At 38.9% G+C, this 16349-nt stretch overlaps 1 protein-coding gene and 1 pseudogene across 4 annotated transcripts in view; both read right to left on the minus strand.

The window, feature by feature from the left end:
* The window catches only part of CORIN (corin, serine peptidase), a 229110-nt gene that overhangs the window by 138921 nt on the left and 73840 nt on the right, over nt 1–16349 (minus strand). For all 4 annotated transcript variants that reach the window (XM_038556027.1, XM_038556028.1, XM_038556026.1 and 1 more), the window contains exon 4: nt 15670–15874. In XM_038556027.1, the coding sequence (XP_038411955.1) occupies nt 15670–15874 (205 nt within the window). The remainder of the gene's footprint in view (nt 1–15669; nt 15875–16349) is intronic.
* LOC100687666 lies at nt 5322–6095 on the minus strand (annotated as a pseudogene).

A 16349-nucleotide genomic window follows, 5' to 3' on the forward strand; every position in this document is an offset into this window, starting at 1 on the left:
GGGGTGGCTGTGGTAATTGCTTAAAATAAGACAACAATGAAGTTTGCTGCTTCCATTGACTCTCCCTTTCATGAATGATTTCTCTGTAGCAGTGATGCTGTTTGATAGCATCTGACCCACCGTAGAACTTCCAAAATGGGAGTCAATATTCTCAAACCCTGGTGCTGCCTTATAAACTAAGTTTGTGTAATATTCTGAATCCTTTGCTTTCACTTCAATACATTCTGCAGCATCTGCACCACAAGTAGATCCCATCCTCAAGAAACCATATTCTTTGCTCATCCGTGAGAAGCAACCTCTTATCTGCTCAAGTTTAATCATGAGATTATAGCGGTTTAGGCTCCACTTCTCATTCCAGTTCTCTTGTTATTCCTACCACACTTGTAGTTATTCTCTTCATTGAAGTCTTGACGCCCTCAAAGTCCTCCATGAGGTTTGGAATAAACTTCTTTCAAAATCCTGGTGATGTTAATATTTTGACCTCATCCCATGAATCACAAATGTTCTTCAAGGAATTTGAATGGTTAATCGGCTCCAGAAAGTTTTCAGTTTACTTTGCCCAGATCCATCAAAGGAATCACTACCTATGACAACTATTGTCTTACAAAAGGTATTTCTTAAACAATACGACTTAAAAGTTAAAATTACTCTTTGATTCGTGGGCTGAAAAATGGATGTTGGATCAGCAGGCATGCAAACAACATTAATCTCATTGTCCATCTCCATCAGAGCTCTCGGGTGACCAGGTGCATTGTCAATGAGCAGTAATATTTTGAAAGGAATCTTTTTTTTTTTTTCCTGAGCAGTAGATCTGGCTTAAAATATTCAGTAAATCATGATTGTAAATAGATGTTATCTAGGCTTTGTTGTTCCATTTATAGAGCACAAGCAGAAGAGATTTGGCATAATTCTTAAGGGCCCTAGAGATTTTGAAAAGGTATATTAAACATTGGCTTAGACTTACAGTCAACAACTGCATTAGCCCCTAATGGGAGTGTCAGCTTGTCCTTTGAAGCTTTGAAGCCAGGCCTTGACTTCTCTCTAGCTCTGAAAGTCCTAGATGGTGTCTTCTTCCAAGAGGAGGCTGTTTCATCTACATCGAAAATCTGTTGTTCAGTGTAGCCACCTTGATTAGTTATCTTAGCTACATCGGGGTAACTTGCTGCAGCTTCTACATCAGCACTGGCTGCTTCACCCTGCATTTTTACATTCTAGAGATGGCATCTTTTCTTAAACCTCTGATAGCTTCAAACTTTTCTTCTGCATGTTTTCCTCTCAGTCTTCACAGAATTGAAGAGAATTAGGGCCTAGCTTTAGGCTTTAGGATTAGGCTTTGGCTTAGGGGGATGTTGTGGCTGGTTTGATCTTCTATCCAGACCACTCAAACTGTCTCCATATCAACAACAAGGCTGCTCTGCTTTATTATCATTCATGTGCTCTCTGGAATAGTATTTTTAATTTCCTTAGATCTTTTCCTTTGCATTCACAATTTTGAGTGTTTGGCACAAGAGGCCTAGCACTTGGCCTATTTTAGCTTTTGACACACCTTCCTTACTAAGCTTAATCATTTCTAGTTTTGGTTTAAGGTGAGAAACATGTGACTCTTCCTTTCACCTGAACACTTAGAGGCCATTATAGGGTTATTAATTGGCCTAATTCTAGTATTTTTGTGTCTCAGGGAATAGAGGGGACTGAGGAGAGGGAGGCTGATGGCCAGGGGAACACACAGCCCTTACTGATTAAGTTCACCCTCTTATATGACTGCAGCTCATAGCACTCCAAAACAACAACAGTATATCAAACATCACTGATGACAGATTATCATAACAAATATAATACTGATGAACAGGTTTGAAATACTGCAAGAATCACCAATGTGACACAGAGATACGACATGAGTAAATGCTGTTGGCAAAAATGGCACTGATAGACTTGCTTGACACAGGGTGGCCACAGACCTCCAATCTGTAAAAACTGCAACACCCGTGAAGCACAATAAGTAAAGTGCAATTAAACAGGGCATGCCTGTATGCACTTTCCCTAGTGGACCAACCATATACACAGGGCTGTGTTCTCCCTTCATTCCACTAACTCGTTAACCCGCAATGAATCCTTAGTTGCCAAAGGGGCTAAGGAACATCAGGGAAGAGTGAAGTCATTTCTCCTTCTTTCCCACGCGTGAGACAGCCCATAGTAAAGCTACCAGCAAGCTGGGTTTCTCTTCAGCATTCTTCCTTTGCTTTCTAATCCCTGACCTGGGTCCCAGTTTCTGACACCATCCTGGGCACCCCCACTGCAGCACCCCACTTAGACGGCCACCTCCACCAGAGCATTACTGGCTCGGAGACATTTTCCTCCCTTCCTACAATCAAAACTACATTCCCCAAGTGATCAGATCCCAATTAGGCTGCCAAAGAAGAAGAAAGATGAAAATAACAGAGAGTAATTCATAATAACAGATGGACACTTAGCCCTCCCCAAGGCTTTACATCATTAGAATAAGATTGTTTGCTGGAGCGAAGGAATGTCTAATTGATGGAATGCCAGGTGCCATTTATAGGGGAAACATTCATCCAGCATAGTGGGGGTGGGGGGAAAGATCCCTGAGAAGCTGTCTAACACGCAGGGTCCAATTCTCCAAAGAAGTTTCTGGACCTTTCCTCACTTCTGAATCCATATATTTTTGGATGACTCCACATCTTTTCTCAGAATCTTCTATAACAAGAGCAATAAAGTTTTACACAAGTGCCCAGCAGACTATTTTCATGTTCTAAAGCTGAATCTTATCTCAGAAATGGACTGTTAACTGACTCTTACCATGATCATCTTCTGCAGGAAAGCCTAAATCTACCACCATTCTAAAGCTTCCATATGGCCCGTGAGGACACTGTCTGATCTTGGGCCAATAGTTCATTCCCACTAAAACTCACATTTTCCTCATTTGAAAAGGGAGAGGTTTGAAGGAGCTGACTTTCTGTGGTCCAATTTTTATCACTAACATTCTGTAAATCAAAACTCATTCTTTAACACAATACTTCTCAGAGGAGCAGTGATAATCCGACCAGCTTTGCTAAATTTCAGAAGGTAACAGACATTTTTTTCTTGAGATTTGTTCTGGGAATATATAGAGACATTAAAACACCATTAGGCCTTCCATTCTAAAAATAGGGTGTAAGAAAAATGTCTAGAGTGTTTCCAAATAGCTCTCTTAAGAGGTGTAACCAACCGAGACCCATAAGCTTCAAATTGCTGGACCAGGACATGTGAAATAGTGATAGAGTATTTATAACAAGCAGCCCTTTCAAACAGTGAGCAAAACGAGGAGCCATTTGTTCTTGCTTCGCATGAAATCCAACTGCCAATGAGGGGTTGAAGTATTTGGCTTTTCATCACATGGAGCAGTGTGGTGAGACAGACCACGCTATTTTGGAACGTGAGTGTCTATATCCAAGCAGCAAGCTGACTGACATCTGAAAACAGTGCTCTGTACAGGGAGAGAGTTGAATTTGGCTATCAGAATCTTATTTTAGAACTGGTGATTATTTTAAATTGATGTGTGAAGTGCATTTGGTGGTGTGCAGAAGTCCCTAACGCATTTCAACTAAAGTTCAAGCAGAAAACTGTTACATCATCTCTGTAAATTATTTGTTGAAACAAATACATATAAATAAATATATAAATAATTCTACTATACAGTGAAAGTGAGGCTTCTATGGTATTTTCACTGGGAAGGACATTCTAAAATAATTAACAAAAAAAAGTGGTAGATTTTACCTATATAATTTTTTTTAAAAAATTTAAATTTAAATTCAATTTAGTTAACATAGAGTGTATTATTGGTTTCAGGGGTAGAATTTAGTGATTCGTCATTTGCACCGAACACCCAGTGCTCATCACATCAACGTGCCCTTCTTAATGGCCCCTACTCAATTACCCCTTCCCCCTACCCACCTTCCCTCCAGCAACCCTCAGTTTGTTTCCTACAGTTAAGAGTCTCTCATGATTTGCCTCCCTCTCTGTTTGTATCTTATTTTATTTTTCCTTCCCTTCCCCTATGTTCCTCTGTTTCATTTCTTAAATTCCACATATGAGTGAAAGAAATCATATTGTATTTGTCTTTCTCTGATGGACTTATTTCGATTAGCATAAAACCCTCTAGTTCCATCCACATCACTGCAAATGGCAAGATTTCATTCTTTTTATAGCTGAGTAATATTCCACTATATATACCTACATAATCATTAGCAAATTTATCTACCGAAATTGTTTGCTTTGTTTACAAAAAAATTACAGATTTTTGTTTTCTTTACTGTGCCCTTTGACCAACATCTTCCTATTTCTCCCCAAATTTATATATGTTATCTGCAAAAAAAAGTTCCAATAAAGATATAATGTTAATTACTGAACAAGCTGTGGCCACAAAGGAGACTTATACAGCTATGGATTTTTAAATTTTACAAATCACTCTTTCTAATTTTTGACTTTGACCTACCTTTTGACTTAGAGACAAGTTATAAAAACATTACAGAAAGTTTCCATATATCTTCCATCTAGACTCCCCCAAGGCAAACATCTTATGTAACTACAGTATAATTATCAGGACTAGAACATTAATATTGGTACAATACCTTTAACAAAGAACTCTATCCAAATATACCCAGGATCTCACATCGCATTTAGTTGTCACTTTTTATTTTTGGCAAATAAACTCATTTTTGAATATATTAGAAGAGCTTGGGATTTAAAATTCTTTTACCATTAAAAAAAAGTCTCTGTGGCCGGCAGACTCTAAGATGGTCCCAATGATACCCACCTCCTGATATTCATGCCTTGTGTAAGCCCCTTCCTCCCCTTGAGTGTTGGTCAGCGTAGAGACTTGCTTGCAACCAATACAAAATGATGGGATGTCATTTCCATCATTAGGGTACATAAGATTATGACTTCTCTATTGCTAGCAGACTCTCTCCCTTACTGGATTTGATGAAGCAAGTTGCCATATTGCAGAGCTCACATGGCTTAAGAGTAGGGTCAGTCAATAGTCAGCTAGAAACAGACCCTCGGTCCAACAACTTCTGAGAAACTAAAATTCCTCCAAAATGATTCAGAAAAGACCCCAGCCCTGGCTTATATCTTGATTGTAGCCATATGACAGACCCTAAAGCAGAGGACCCACATAAGTCATTCCCAGATTGCAGATCCTCAGAAACTATGGGATAATAGATGTGTACTGTTTGCTTTATTTATCTATTTATTTATTTTAATCATGCTGCATTATCTTTAATTAAGTATAAAGACTTCCAATCATGTCATCTAAAGACCCTTTACCCACTTCTCTGTTTGGCCACCAGTCTCTTGTCTCTCTCTTCAGCAATGGTGAGGCAGATATTCTCTCCACAGGGAAGAGAAATCCATGGTTTGTTGCCTTTGCCAACAACAAAAATGTCAGAGAGCCAGGTGGCAAGGCTATTACCATTGGCATCTTTCATGTGAACTACATCAAAAGAATCAGGGTGTCTCTCTGTTGGTAATCACATCAGTTTTCCCAGGTTAGCCCCTTTGGTCATCATACACAGATTAACCAGTGTCAAATTTGATGAAACCAGTAACTTTTCCAGTCTCCAAATCGGTCTGAATGGTGTCATTCACTTTGATGAGGGGATCAGGATAGGAGATGATATGAGCATCATGGGTCACCAGATGAGGAATCCCTCCTTCCCCAAGATCTTGCTCACTTTGCACAACCTATACTTGGTCCCCTTGGGTGTAGTCCAATGAACAGCAAAGGAACCCTTAGTGTCACAGATCAGATGGGAATTCTCCCCAGTTTCACCAATGCTGATATAATCTACTCTGCTGGGTAGGTTTGGATCTTGTCATCAATCTTAATAAAATGCCGTATATGGATCTTCTTTACTTCATCTCCTATTAGGGCATACTTAGGTCTGTTCCTTAAGAAAACGATGAGAGGGAGACATTCTTTCAGTTCAAGGAGACCAGGAGACGGACAAGGAGCAAGCACACCTCATCAGTTTATCCAGGATCCAATGCTTTGGAACTGCTACATGCTTCAGATGCTTCTTGGGACCATGAGCCATGGCTCTGCTAGGCACAAATAGAGCTAGATGTGCATTGTTGTAAGCTGCTAAATTCGTGGTAATTTGCTACACACTAGTGGGTAACTAATATATTTTTCTTTGATATATTACTGGGTCAGACACATGCAACTGAATTAGATGTGGTCATTGATGAGACTCATATAATAATTTTTAAAAAAACATATTCTGAAATTTTCTTTGTTAGGCTGAGCTATTCAGTAGACAATGCTCACAAAGTCATAGTCACAGGCAGCAGCCAGAGCTGCAGACCTTAGTCATGAAAAAAATGTTAATGCTGGAAAGGTCTTGCAAGATAACTGACTCCTATTTCCGCCTGGGGAAACCCAAGCCTAAAAGGAGATCTCATAGTTGGATATCATGACTCCAGCCCAGGGCTCCAAAATGTATCACCTAGCTGACCTCTTTTCATAAACATGAGCCACAGGTAACACAGGAATAAGTCCACAACTGACACAAGAGCTGATGATGATTTCATCACCACTGCTGGAAAACACAAAAATAAGAGACGCCTTGTTTTCTCTTTGATGGACCAGCAGCATCAATTTCCTATGCCAGCACATTCTGTTGGCCTCAAGAGACCTCATAAGAGATATGGTTTAGATGGGGTATGACAGTAAGAAAGGCATTTCCTTGGTTCCCAGCTTCACCAGACATGAAGATAGAAAAGTGTACAAGAGAATATTTGTATGTCATTGTCCCACATCAGAAGAGAAATAATAAGAAATGTTAGGATATTTTTGGTCACACTGGCCTGAAGCTCTTTAAAAACAAGGACTATGTCTGTCTGATTTTTCACTTGTAATAGCCATGGTTACAGCAGGAAAGAAATGACCCGCTGAAGTAGGATCACTGCAGAGCGTTTAATGAAAGGGCCACTTAGCAAAGGTACTGGCCGGGTTTAGCAAAACCAACAAGGAGTAGTGCAGTATTCTGGGACAGGTTCTGTTAGCATCTCAATCTTAAGGAGCAGTTATTGGAACTTAGAGAAAGCCATATGGAGAAGGCTGGTAGGAGCCACAGCCTCTCCTGGTGGGATGCAGCAACCCATGCAATCTGGGAAAGAAAGAAGTAGGGGATGACTACATAACCTCTCTTCCCATACTCTGACGTCATGTTGGTGGTTCCCATTGGCTGAGCCCCACAGGAAGGTAGAAAGTAGCCATTATTGAGACCCCCCCTCCCCGTGGAGAAGAGGGAGGTGGGGGACGGTGGGAAGTGGATATGGAAAAGTAAATGAGAAATAACCAGCATATTGCTGTGTGCTCTGGATCTAGCGAGAGCTCAACAATTACTTGTCAAGGGATAAAACACAGTGCTGTGGGAGTAGATTGTTAAGCTATTATTAGCCTGGAATCTGGTAAGAGTGTTTATAACACAGAAATCAACAAATACGACAAATACTACAAATGATTGATTTGTTTCGGTTTGGTTTGGTTTTTATTTTTCAGGGAGTCAGTTCACTAGCAAACCACTAGATAAAAGTATAAATCACATCATCTCTTACAGAAGAAAAAAATGTTCTTAACTCCTCTGAAAGGGAAAGTACTGTCATGTACTTCTTGAAGCAGATAGACATTATGTCAATATTAGCTCAATGCACCACTACAGCCACCCCTTCTCCTTTGAGATACATGATCTTCTTGGTGGTAATACTAACTACCCGAGTCCGCAAGCCCAAAAACCTTTGCCTCACCCTCAACCTCACCATTCATACGCAATTAGTCAGTAAGTGTTGTTAATTTTACTTCTTAGAATTCCCTAACATAGGCTTAAAATCTCCCCATTTTATACCCGAGTAAAATTAAACTAGTTGTAGTTCCCCTAACATAGGATAGATGTAGGCTGTTACTCTACCTGCAACGCCTTCCTCTTTCAACCTCGCCCACATGGCAAACTTCTAGCTCTCCTCCAAAACCAATTCAGCTGTTACTTCCTCCCCAGGAGTAGCCTTCCCTAATAATGCCAGATGGAAAAGAGTTCTTCTTCCGTCTTTCTGTTACCCCCACACTTTGTAAACTGATCACATTGCACAACAATTTAATTATTTTCACGTCTGGTCCCCCATTATGCTCAGTTCCTTGAAGGCAGAACTGTATCTTATTCATTTCCACATGCCCAGCAACAGACTATGCACCTGGCACATTGTAGGTGCCAATAAATCCTTGCTAAAGGCATAAATAAATTGGAAACACCAACAGATGTCCAGGTCTCCCTCATCTCCTGGTTTCTCATGTCCTCACAGATCTCAGCGAAGTTTCCTTGAGCAACACTCTGCTTAAAATTGCATGTCTTGCTACCACACCCCCACTTTCCCAATGCTCTCCAATTCCTTGCTGGAATTTTTTCCATTGCACATATCACTGTCTGATATGCTACTATTTATTTATTTAGAATTTTTTTTAATTTGTTACCCATTTATTTGCTTATTGCTTATTTTCCTTCAACATAATTAAAGTTCCATAAGGCCAAGGATCTCTTTTGTTTGCAGCTATATGCCTAGTATATACAGTCAGTAAATATTTGTCGAAAAAAATAAATGAATCACATGCAGGGGATGATTCAGTGGCCTGCTTGGAATAAAGCCGTCCATAAATTGGGAGCAGAGCCATCACTACCTAACTCTCAATTTCTATGGATTATCCAAGAGCTCATGCCAGCGCTGCTCATGTGATTTGCTCCCCATTAGGTCAGCAAATTTTACGCGTGCTGTTCAATCTTGAAATAATTCTCATGTAAGAGGAAAATGTCAGTAAAATTGCTACAGATGAAACCTCTACAGATTGAGTGTCTTGCTTATATGCCGATAGTAGGGGGTCGCCCTTAAAATAGAAAAACAAGGAAATACCAGCAAGGATTAAGGATAAACACAGCTTGAATTAAGATGAGTGTGAATAATGTAAAACCACACAACCACCCCTGAAAGGGAATATAAAATTCCACACAACTTATAACTGACACAATCCTGATTCTCATTAATATTTGGCATCCTACCAGGGCTCATGGGATAGAGGATTAACAAGTCACAAAAGAAACTTGCAATTGTTAAATTATTTTTGCAGCTGTTTTGATTTTTGTACATCATGAAATGATGCCTTACATATGGATCTTCAAATGAACGGAATCAGAAGTATTAAATCTAAATTCTAGTCACATCCACATAATACCAATGAATTATTGAGGAGAAAAGTAAACAAATGACTCCTCTGAGCTTGATACAATGTGTGTGCTTGATTCACCATCAGTGATGTGTGTCAGAAGCACACATCTATCTAAAAAGATAGAGCATTGTCAGAAAGAGCTGAGCTGTGGTGACCTGCTTTAAGTCTTTGTAAAATAAAAGTAATACGAGTGATCTGACTATATCTTACCCACACATGGAGCCATTCTGGCTCATAAAATGGAACTTTACTTATCATTTAATACTTTATGTATAATGCCAAAAAAGCAGGGTAGATTAGATTAACTGAGGATGAAACAGAAACAGCCATATAATTCACCATCTTAACAGCCAAGTAGTCAGCACTGGTTTGGTTAAAAAAGTCTGCTGCTTCCAAGTGAGTTGAAAAACTCAGGGAAAAACTCAAAAATGGCTTTTAGAATATTTAGTCGGTAATAACAAAGCTTATATTTATTTGACTACTGACCTATATACATTTTAAAAATTATAATTATGAAAAAAACGTTAATTCTCTAATGTTTCTATTCATTCCCAAATGTGATACAATAGAGTTCTTGGGACATAAATAAAATCTTGAATAAAATATGTTAGCAGTATATAATTATTCTCCATTTAGAAAAAAATAATAAAATAAGCTTATGCTGACTTTATATGATAAATTGTTTTAAAGCAAGCTATATTTTCCAATTAGCTTTTACAAGGATTTCAGGGTTGCATTTACATAGGAGATTGGCCCATGCTGTCTTATAAAATAACACATTTAAGAACACAGTAAGCCCTCCAAAATTATGTTAGAATCAGATGAATGTTGCTTTCTTATTTATTAAAACATTGTCAGCAAAACTTAATTCAGAAATGGTGTGGCAATACAATGCTGCTCAGTAGTAGAAACTGTGAGTATAAATTGGATGATGGGGGAGAGGCTTTAGAATTCTAGTATAGCAAATATTTCTTAATCATCCCAGTGATAATTTGGGTGCCCATCTTGATTATTCACCTAGAGCCCACTTCAGTAATATGGCCATCCCTAGGGATATGAGGGAGTCAGAATAGGAAGCCCGTGTCATCTGTGTAATTGAAATGATAGGAAACTTTTATGGTAACTTTAAAAATGGGAACTGGAGTATGGGCTCATTTTTTCTAGGGAACTCTGCTCCTCCTAAAAGGAAGTCTAAGGTATTTGTAAGAAATGAGCAAAATGTGCCTTCCAAAAGGCAATTTTTAATACCACTTGTTTCTTTTAACATTTTTTTCTTTCTCCCTAGGGACTGAAACAAAAATGGGCCTAGAACTTTTATTTGCCTACCAAGATTTTAGCAAAAGCAAAAGCTTAAAAGATGACTATAAAGTGAATGGAAGTTAGCAACATAGCAGAATCCCAATCTTGGTTTATTATCAAAATTTTAGAAGCAAAACTAGACAAAGACAGCACAAAAGAAGAAAACTACAGGCTCACTCTCTTGATCTAGCTCTCTCTAAAATCAATCAATCAATCAATCAATCTTAAAAAACAACTCAAAATGGATTAAAGACTTAAATGTGAGATCTGAAACCATAAATTTCCTAGAAGAAAATATAAGTAGTAATTTCTTTGTTATTGGCCTTAGAAACATTTTCCTTGATATGTCTCCTCTGGCAAGGGAAACAAAAGCAAAACTAAACTATTGAGACTCTAACAAAATAAAAAGCTTTTGCACAGTGAAAGAAACTCAATAAAACAAAAAGGGAGAAGATAATGAATGGGAGAGGATATTTGTAAGTGATATATCTCATAAGAGGTTAATATCCAAAATATATAAAGAACTTATACAATTCAACACCAAGAAAAAAAAATCTAATTAAAGAATGGGGAGAGGACCTGAATATGTATTTTTCCAAAGAGACATACAGATGGCCAGCAGACACATGAAACACGATGCTCGACATGACTCATCAAGGTTAAAAGGTGGGAAAAATGAGGGAAAAAAAATGCAAATCTTGCATCTCTAAAAGAAGTGATGAAGCTTATACTAACCCTCCCAGAAAATCACATATCATTGTTGACTATTATATAAATAATAGTTAAGTTGCTATTCATGGAGAAGTTACTCTGTGCCATATAGTGTAGACCAGGCATGGGCATTTTATATAAATTATTCTGTTTAACACAAACAAACACAGCCTGTGAAGGAGGTATTACCACTCTCATTCTAGTGATGAGTAAACTGCAGGTCAGTAAGGCTAACGAAAACGCCCAAGGTCTTATAAAAAAGAGACATTGGCAATTCCTGGGTCAGTTGGCAATTTGGCAGAGCTACAATTTGAATCAGGTCTCATCTCCCCTCAAACTTTCAAGTGCTTTCTCTGTAGTTGCCAGGTTAAACTTTCTGATTTCCAATGAACAGACTTATTTGGGAAAAAAAGCATAGCATTGTTGAAGAAGCTCCTTTGAAGAAACTCATTTGATCTCTATCACAATCCCACAGGGATTAAGTACACTACAGAAAATTTTCCTAGAGTTCTTAGGTTTGAAATAGAATCTTTAATCTCAAGGAATCTAGCTAAATAAAGAATTTTTATTTCATCCCCACAGATATTAAGAATTTCTGTGAAGGACCTAGTGACAAATCAATAGTCCAGAGAGAAAAAAAATCAATAGCAAACATGTCAAGTTTTTAATGTTAAGGATTCATCTCGTGAGCACAAAGTATTATAAGATGTGAGTGGGGTGACTGTCACCCCACATCAGCAGATCTCCTGGGTGTCTTCTAGAAGCAAAATTGGACCTTTGAAGCCACACTGACCCCCCTTCAGCTTTGAAATGTTATAGATGGGTGTGAGGGATAACTACACATCAAAAGCATGTGTATGCAATGCCTGTTTTCGCTTCCAAACAGAGATCTTCATTGTATTTATCAAAAAAAGCCATCCAGAAACAACTGATTCTCCTGGCCCAGGAATTGTGGATTTCTCTTTAGTTCTTGCTCATATTTTTAAGCTACTCCTTCTAACCCATATATGTTTATGGCTATCCAAATTGTTTATCAGTGAAATCTCTGTAGTCTGAGATAAGTTTCGTTGAATCCATTTAAGTTATATACCACTTCAATTAGCTTGTGTTACACATATTTATTAACAGCAAGCCTAGCCTAAATAGAAACTTAAAGCTCATTGTTCTATAATGTAATTAATGAGCATATGAAGCCTCAAAGGGGAAAGGTTAAAAACCATACAATTTACACATCCCACTAGATCTTTTTAAACTAAATTTTATTTTATTTTTTTTTCTAAATTTTAAATATTACTAAATAGCTCTCTTATCTGGAATGGAATATAAGCAATTTTCCATTATTTGAATAGTTAGAGAAAATTAGTATAGTGGATGATCCAAAATAGTGAAATATAAGAAAACTATATTTGAACTATTTTCTACAATACATTTTACCTTTACTAACTTATTTGCTTATTAAATTTAGTTTGCAGTTTCCACGCACACACTCACTGATACCAGGAAGCCCTGGTTTGAAAGAATAATTATAAAATTAAACATAATAATACATGTAATAATAAAAAAATAGGATAAGTCCCCAAAATATACCTGAAAGGTGACTATAAATTATAAGCACCATAACAAAAAATGAAAAACATTCCCACGAGAGCATTTTTCAGGATGAACCAGGTCAAGAGAAAAACAAATTTTATTTAAGAAGAAAAACTTTTTTGCAAAGGAGATTTGACTATTATCTCCATTTTACAGATGAGAAGGCTGAGACATGTGGCTCCTTGGCCTGCCTTCCTGGCCACTACTGTGTGTTAAATGGGGGGGGCGGGGGGGGGGCCAAAATGATGTGTCCGTGTTCTAACTTCTGGAATCTGTTAATATTACCTTATTTGGGGAAAAAGGTCTTCTTTGTGAGCATAGTTAAATTAAGAACCTTAGGATGAGGGATCCCAGGGTGGCGCAGCGGTTTAGCGCCTGCCTTTGGCCGGGGGCACGATCCTGGAGACCCGGGATCGAGTCCCACCTCAGGCTCCCGGTGCATGGAGCCTACTTCTCCCTCTGCCTGTGTCTCTGCCTCTCTCTCTCTCTCTCTCTCTCTGTGTGTGACTATCATAAATTAAAAAAAAAAAAAAAACCTTAGGATGATGGGATCATCTTGGGCTACCTGGACCGATGACAAGTGTCCTCACAAGAGGAGAGAGATGCACAGAGAAGGCTACGTGAAGATGGGGGGAGAGTCTGGAGTGCTGTGGCCACAGGTCAGGGAAAACCTGAAACCAGCAGAAGCTGGAATAGGAACAGAATGATTTCTCCCCCCTCCAAATCCCCAGAGAGAGCAGGGCCCTGTCAGATTTTAGACTTCCAGTTTCTAGAACTGTGAGAGAACTGTCTAAGCCACCCAGCTTGTAGTAATTTGTTACAGCAGCTCTAGAAAAATATTGCAACCACCATGTTATACTGCCACTGTTTCTCTCTTGTTACCATGAAAACATACTCTGCAGATGATTCTTTCTAGTAAAATGCTTTTCTGCAAGCACTATCTGCACATAGTTCTTTACTTCTACAATCAGGAATCTACTGTTTCTATTCTACCCAAGTTTTATTCTGTGGCAATGCAGACTGGCCCCCATTTAAATGATAAATGCCTTCGTCCTGTTCAAAACATACTTTACACACTACTTAAATTAGTACAAATAACATGGAGCCTAATCGCACTTGAAAACGAATTTCATTCTGACATTGTTATTCTGAAAACTCTCTAACATTTAAATTCAGAAAATAAGTGATGCTTTATGTGATTATGTATTTAACACTTGCTTTGAAGAAAATGTTTTAAATGGATGCTTAGTAAATTTAAAATATTCTATAACATATACTTTCATCAATTTACTCTTATTGGAAATTATTATTTCAATATAATAATGAAATACTGAAATTGTGTCGTTTCAATAAGGCGAGGGTGGTCATAAAGTACAAAATTCCAGTTATAGAATCAATAATTCATGGAGATGTAATATACAGCATCGTGACTAGAGTTAATAATATTGTATTGCATATTCAAAAGTTGCTAAGAGAGTTGATTTTAAAAGTTCTCACTATAAGTGGATCCCTGGGTGGCTCAGTGGCTTAGCGCCTGCCTTTGACCCAGGGTGTGATCCTAGAGACCCGGGATCGAGTCCCATGTTGGGCTCCCTGCATGGAGCCTGCTTCTCCCTCTGCCTGTGTCTCTGCTTCTCTCTATGTGTTTCTCATGAATAAATAAATAAAATCTTTAAACAACAACAAAAAAAGTTCTCACTATAAGAAACAGCAAATTTATAACCATGTGTGCTGATGGATGTTAAACAGACTTATTGTGGTGATGGTTTGGCAATATATACAAATATTGAATCACTATGTGGTACACCTGAAACCCAGATAATGCTATATGCCAATTTAATCTAAAAGAAAGAAAGAAAGAAAGAAAGAAAGAAAGAAAGAAAGAAAGAAAGAAAGAAAGAAAGAAAGAAAGAAAGAAAGGAGCTTACAAGCACACTCACTTGCATGTTCTTTCCTCCACCCAAACATTCTTTCTAACCTTATTTGATACCCTGCCCAACAATCTCCGCTCTTCCTCTGCGTCTACCCTTCACCCCCACCCCTGCTCTAGATTCCAGTGTTGACCATGAGAACCACCCAGCATCTCACTTATACCTGATTTGGAGGATGAGGTTTTGGACTTTGGACCCAGAGATATTTAGATGAGATTGGGGATCTCATCTCTTGTGCTGACATCAATAACACACCCTTGCCCAACGGCTGGGAGTTCAAATGGGGAGGCCCTGGCAGGTGGGGGCAGGAGGAGAGCCAATTCAGGGGGTTCATTTCTCCCTGTCCTAGGTCAGAGGGTGGGCCGGCGGCGGCTGTGCTCCCCTGCTTCGGGTCACAGCACCTGGTGGCTGGAGGACCCTTTGCCCAGAGCTGCCACCCTTTCCAGGGGCTGTCGGCCCCCTGCCCCTCCACGTCTTGGGGACTAGAACTGCATCTCCTCTCATGGGATCATTGATTTGTTTCCTTAACCTGTCTACACCTCGATAAGTCTTCTCACTAAGCTCCTGGAGCTTGCTGCCCTTGCCCAGACCCTCACTCAAGCAGCTGCTCGGGCTCCCAGCTGTGGCCTCCGCCTCACATCCTGAACACTTTCTTCCAGAAATAAAACTATCCCAGGATTGACCATAACAAAAACAAAAAAACCCCCAAAAATATCTAGTTTGAAAGAATGACACCTGGTTACGACTGCTATGGGATGTTTTCTCCTTTAACAAAAATAACCGGTGGGAGCTTGGGATGGCTTCATGGCTCTCACACCTATGCACCACCTGACTCATCACTGAGGGGTCCTGACTCCAAAATACCTGTCACCGTCGCCCACGCACTCGGGGAAGGCCAGGCTGCAGCCAAAAAGCATGATATGCTGGTAGCAACTGAGGCGATGTAGGTACAGGAAGAATTTGAGGAACTTCTCCATGTCCATGTTGTTGGCAATTGAGAAGAGAGGCGTTGGGGTGGCGTGGTAGGGCAGCAGCTGGCACTGGCTGTGGGTGATGTTCAGACAGGCACCTGCGACGTCAAGACAGTCGGATTTAGGAGTGGACACGCCGGGATGATGCATTGACAAACCCACCCCACATGACAGACTGACATGTTCAAAAGATAAAGCACATCCTGTAAGAACGATTCCAGATACATGACCACACACGCACACACATACAAATAAGCGTGTGGGCATTTGTGCACATGATAATGAAATCAAGCTACTCATGGTCACAAAGGAATCACATCTGGTCCTGGGCAAATATATAGAAAAATACACTCCCCACACGTAGTTGATGGGCATATAAGTTGGCAACCACCATTCTGGATCACAGCTAGGCAGGGCAAAGTTGTAATATATATATATATATATATATATATATATATATATATTTAAATATATATTTATAAATATAAAAAATATATATTTTTATATAAATTTATATATATTTAGCCTTAAATTTATATATATTTTATATAAATATATATATATATAAATATA

This window comes from Canis lupus, chromosome 13 (genome assembly GCF_011100685.1).
Source record: "Canis lupus familiaris isolate Mischka breed German Shepherd chromosome 13, alternate assembly UU_Cfam_GSD_1.0, whole genome shotgun sequence".
In the NCBI taxonomy this organism is placed as follows: Eukaryota; Metazoa; Chordata; class Mammalia; order Carnivora; family Canidae; genus Canis; species Canis lupus.